This window comes from Haliotis asinina, chromosome 15 (genome assembly GCF_037392515.1).
Source record: "Haliotis asinina isolate JCU_RB_2024 chromosome 15, JCU_Hal_asi_v2, whole genome shotgun sequence".
NCBI classification, from domain to species: Eukaryota; Metazoa; Mollusca; class Gastropoda; order Lepetellida; family Haliotidae; genus Haliotis; species Haliotis asinina.
The window spans coordinates 8594598-8600597 of NC_090294.1; the positions used below are offsets into that span (position 1 = coordinate 8594598).

General features: G+C 40.2%; 1 protein-coding gene across 1 annotated transcript in view; it reads left to right on the forward strand.

The window, feature by feature from the left end:
* Positions 1 to 5293, forward strand: part of LOC137266041 (E3 ubiquitin-protein ligase MARCHF5-like) — a 54511-nt gene extending 49218 nt beyond the window's left edge. Inside the window, exons 5-6 of the mRNA XM_067801540.1 lie at positions 3581 to 3744; positions 4052 to 5293. Coding sequence (XP_067657641.1) covers positions 3581 to 3744; positions 4052 to 4189 — 302 coding nt within the window. The 3' untranslated portion in view covers positions 4190 to 5293. The remainder of the gene's footprint in view (positions 1 to 3580; positions 3745 to 4051) is intronic.
* Positions 5294 to 6000: the final 707 nt, after the last annotated feature.

Below are 6000 nucleotides of genomic sequence, written 5' to 3' on the forward strand. Positions count from 1 at the left end.
TGTTTCTTCCAATCAAGTGGTTCTTCTCACAATCCATGAGGCAGAGAAGCAGCTCCTGGCTGTCTTTGTGTACGATCAAACCTGACTTGTTAAATATGTGTCTAAGAACTGACCCAACAGAAGAGCGGTTTACCTGCTTGAGTATCACCAAACAACACCTTGTTGTGGCTTCTTTCAAAGAATGCACTTGGTTCAGCAATGCACACTGTCAAGCTGGTAGCTATCAGCTGATGAGGACTCTCACCTGTCTTCACTCCTGCATTCAGTCTGGCATTTGTCCGTGACTCATCCAGCAAACCCCTTACTCCTTAACTACAGAAAAATTGAGGGATATTATTTTAGCCTATTTTTGCCCCTTCCCCTCTGACTTGGCTGGTAGAGGGAGGGGGGGTTCAAGATGTTATAAATGTTTCTCTCTCATTTGACTTGTGCGCTCTCCTGGCGACTGTTCATGGCATGTGTAGAATGTTGATACAAGCTTACCGGTGATCCGGTTCACAGTAAACATGTGGGCTGCAGTCTACATCAGTCCTTCTCATTTCCTTGAAACAAAACTCACTTGTTCAGTCAGAAGCATGAAGTAGACCTTATTTTTGTCTTTGTTTTCTGGGCTATCAACTTGGAGGTTCATAATGGATGGTCACCAAACTTTGAATGAAGACTGTCTAGAGAATCCATGTTAATTAGTAAGTCACTGAGTCTTGTAAATAATAGGGTGCCCATACAAACCAGTAATTGATCCAGCAGAGTCAATGATCAGACACCTTTTGGGTCTGAGAGTCCACAGATTGCTTGGACACAAATCATTAGTCTGCAGCAAGCAGTACCTAGACAAAATAGATCTCATGACATCACCTTCCCAGTTTGTTTTAACATCTCATCTGAAGACACTTCTCGAAACTTTTTTTCACTTTGTGAACTTTCCGTTAATTCTCAGTTTTGTTTTTGTTTTTGTCTGGAATGGACAATGCAGTGATCAACAGCATGAGCATCAATCTATGCAATCTGCCACAGTTATGTATGTTTAGTTTCATGTAAATCACAGTAGCAGCTTACATTTATTTGATGAGATTTGATGTCTTAAAAATCTTATAAACGAACTTGCAATAGTGAGTGAAGTACTTAGTCCTGTGACCCGTGAAGGTCTACCCGGGGTAGAACAGGCCTTCAGCAACCCAGGCTTGCCATAAAAGGCGACTCAGCTTGTCGTAAGAGGCGACTAACGGGATCGGGTGGTCAGACTCGCTGACTTGGTTGACACATGTCATCGGTTCTCAATTGCGCAGATCGATGCTCATGTTGTTGATCACTGGATTGTTTGGTCCAGACTCGATTATTTACAGACCGTCGCCATATAGCTGTAATATTGCTGAGTGCGGCGTAAAAGTAAACTCACTCACTCACTCACTCACCCTGTTGCTGTGGTGAGTGAAGTACATTTTGTCATAGTGAGTGAAGTACTAAGTGCAGTTGCCATGGTGAGTGAAGTACTAAGTGCTGTTGCCAAGTCAGGTTGCCACAGTGAGTGAAATACTAAGCCATGTTGTTATAATGAATGAAACATTAAAGGAGTTTAAAAAGGTCTCTGCACATTGTATCTAGATACATATGATATACATAAAATACAGTTATTAACAGTAATATTTCATTATACAACTTTTATTGGGAATCTAAAACACACATCCCTTGAAAGCGTTTCGCCGTTTCTTAAGTTAATGAGGTAGGCGGTCATGTGGTCGCGTGACGTCATACCCGAGAGTCATTACATCAACACACGGAAAATACAGTGGTACCGAGCCTGTTCGCTTACTGAGATCTGCATCTAGTGTAGCAAATACATCAATCCAGGAAGTCAAACCTGGATTTGGATGATATGCTAGATACAGATAATATCACATACAGACAACCTTTTCCATTTGAAAGTATTTCTAGCAGCAAGAGCGACATGAAATGATAAAGCAAATAATGTATTTGCATACAAACTGTTTATTAGAAAATATTGAATACAGTGTTAACAACAACATCATGTAGGAGTAGGCTTGTGTGTATATTAACGGGATGCACTTCTATAAGCCAACAAAAACAAGATTGCTCTCCAATGACATGTGACATGGGTGTATGCAATTTGGAAACATTTACCATCTGAACAAGTCACAGGATTCAAAGAGAGGAATACAGTAGACCTTATGGCATCCAGCACAATTCTTTTCAGTTCACACCCTAGACACATATGCATGATTTCTTTTTAGATCTTGATGTGAGTGAATTCACCAGTCCTTGTTGCAGTTGTACGTAATGAAAATGTCAGGCAGAATATCCTGGAAAAATAGCTGGTTGTGTCCTGTAAGTCTGTAGGATGGAAAGTTGTTTCTTCTCGAGAATGGCCATGAGTAGGTATTCCACATACAGTGTGAATAAATTCATACATTCATTTAGAGACGTTTTGTGACACAGTTCAGGAAATTTTGTTTGGGTTACCATAATGACAATGCTTTTCGAAAGATGCACTAATAGAGTGAGCACTTTTGTCTTAACATATGTTGATAGGAAAAATAGATATGAAGATCAAAAACAAGTGTTTTTGCAAACAGGTGATAGTTTTAATTTCTTTGAGAGGCATTTAGAAGTTGGAGTAGAAGAGCGACGTTCGGTGTAGGTCCTAACCCTTGCTTGATAATGGTGTTAGAACCTAGACTGAAACGTCCCTCTCTTAGCAATAAAGAAGTTGTTTATCCATATATTTACATCCTTCGTTAAGAGTTGCTATGGTGTTTTTTCAGTGGATTCATAAATACCTAAGTTTTATGCCAGTGCATGCAGTCATTTTCAATTAGATTTAATGTACATAGCCTTTAAGAGAGAAAGAATGAGAGTGTCAACATTTTAGTCATGCCGTAACAAACCATCCCACTCCCACCCCACAATTCAACCATTTTAAAATGTTTGGGTACCAGTCCTTGATGGATATGATTCAGTAATTAAGTGCACTCTCTTACCACCACCTCCATATGTTGCAAGTTCTCCATGCCGATACCCCTCCCAATTCCTGCACACACACAACACACCCACCTAGTGTAGGGAAATAGATCACTGAGTAACAGTTATAGCAGCTGTGAAAATATATCTCTGATCGAAAATTGGACACGATTGCAAATTATGACATACTTTTACATCAACTATTTCTTCATATAGCTAGCTACGAGAGTGTTGATTTTGTTCCAAATCAACTACATTTAAAACTCATGTGCAACAAGCATCGCTTCTCTCGGTCTCTGTCCCAAGTTGACATTTCAGCCTCTGTGTTTGTTTAGAATGTCGAAAGGAATCCCCAATATATAGCATCCTTATAAAGTTAAGGTTTTGCCTATTCATATTCAGAGGGTAGGTCCCTTTCATGGCACATAGAAAAATGTACCAAACACAGGTGACTATGCACAGAGGGGTTCACAGAAGAAAAACAATGCAAACATATTTTTTCACTCAACATGGAATTCTGTGGACTACAGAGCAGGTTTATAAGTGAAGAAAATTAATTAGATCTGGCCTTGACATGATGTTAATGTGATGCTTGTTGTTTCAGAGTATTCCCGACTGACGCGTGTTCCGGCAGAGACTGTGCCGCTGTCTGATCCCATCTCCGCAACACGGGTACTGTGTGGAGCCCTGATCATGCCCACAATTGCCACCATTGTTGGCAAGCTAATGTTTGGGTCGGTGGAGTCGAACTTCCAGAGAACTCTACTGGTAAGTTGTTTGGGGACTCATTGAACATCATTGCCAGATTTCATAAAACTTCAGATTAGCCTATGAAAACTGAAATACTTTGTAATCAGTTCAATGCACTAGAAGTTACTAACTCAGTATATAAGTCATGGCTCTGTTAAGGTTAATTTGAAGGTCAGTCACTGATATGACTTATGACTTATGACTTATGTAGAATAAAAACAAAACAAAAGAGATTCCTGATGACGTTTCTGATTGGAATGTTTTGGGAGCAATCATGAAAAGGTGAAGAAAGACCACTATTCAATAGATGACTTTCTATTTGCAGGGTGGTATAGCATTTATCGCCATTAAGGGTGTACTCAAGATTTACTACAAGCAGCAGCAGTATCTTCGGCAGGCAAACCGCATCATCCTGGATTTCCCTGAGGAAACAGCATGTGCAGCTCAGTCTCCTCCACAGTGAGGCCGGCTCCAAACCAGAGCCAAACAAAAGCTCCATGGGACACTGGAGTCAATCAAGTGACTGTGTGGAGGGAATACAGGGATGATGTGGATCTTTAACATGTGATGTATATTTGTAAATATCAATCATCAGGGACTGATCAAGTCACAGACATCATCAAGATTGAACTTAATGGACACAGACAGACTTCTGTGAACGGACATGCAGAGTGTGTGTTTGTGTGAACTTGTGATCTAACTACTTGTATGTCCTTAATGACAAACTGACACACAGGCAGATGTGAAGACACAGATGCCAGGATAGACACATACCTATATTTAATTCTCAAACCTGACAAACACATACACGCACAACAAGAGGCTAACTCAGAGCGAGTGAGTGGTGCCATGACAGAATCCTGTGATGATCCGTGGATTGATCCCTGGAGGATCCCAGTCTGACATCACATCCTCTTCCTTTCTATATCTGTGAATGAATGCTGCAAAAGTTGTATTCTATTTTTAGTTGTATTATTGAATATTGTTAGATTTAAATCAGTGGAACGATGTACAGAGCATTTTAAAGAGGGCTGGCACGCACACAAAATCAGGAATATAACACACACACACAAACACACACACAGAGAGAGAGAGAGAGAGACACAGAGAGAGAGACACAGACACACACAGAGATTCACAGACACACACAGACAGACAGTCACAGACACACACACAGACAGACACACACACAAAATCAGATTCACACACATGATTAACCAGTCACACATATCAGTCAGGCACACAAATCTGTCACAATTATAAACAAATATAAAGACAGAGAATCCAACACACACATTCAATGGCTGACAAATTGTGATATGATGGACAGTATTCCTCCATGTGGGCAACAGAGAAGGCTGAGTCATTAGTCCTAACTGTGAGGTGATTGTGTAATAGCACTGTGACAGATACTGGAGAATATACCAGATCTCCTGACACAGGCATGTCAATATTCAAGGGTCCTCTTGTTAGCTTTGGAGGTTTGTGGGCTGTGTATTTGTCTGTCACCATCCATTGTATGACAAATAAAACATTGTGGCAGTTTAAACAGCCATTTATAAAGAAAGGAAAGTGTCCTGTCTATATTCACTGACAGTCCCCTGTCACACTGTTGAAGATGAATATTGAATTGGGTGTTGTCCATCTGTCTGTCTTTGTCAAATACAGGATAAAAGGAAACCTAAATAACAATTAGAAGTACACAATGACCTTGCACATTTGCAGTGTTTTCTTTCCAGTTCCACATAGCTTCTGGTAGAGTGGCCTAGTGGTTAAAGTGTTTGCTTGTCATGCTGAAGACCCGGGGTCCTTTCTTCACATGTGCACAATGTGTGAAGTCCATTTATGGTGTTCCCTGTTGGGATATTGCTGGGATACTGCTCGCTTAAAACCATGCTCACTCACTTACTACCCCTTCTCATATTGTTCTCAGCATATTTACATTTTTGTATTTTATCATGCTGTTTGTTAATTTTTTTATACATGTATATGACATGAAAGTGTTTTAATGAAGAATGAATATGTTGGTGGCTTGGTGTGCAGCTGTGCTGTAACCTGCTGACCACAGTAACATTGCATAGTCTCACCTTCATCTGCTGGTCAACAGGTTAAATATCTTGTTATTGAGCACATGAGCTGAAAGAGTGTAGCCAAGTGTGATTGCTGCATACATGTGGTGTATGATGGTCGAGTACATGTGTATGATTATTCTGAGTATGTCGGGTGTATGATTATGTTGCATACATGTGGTATGTGATGGTCAAGTACATGTGT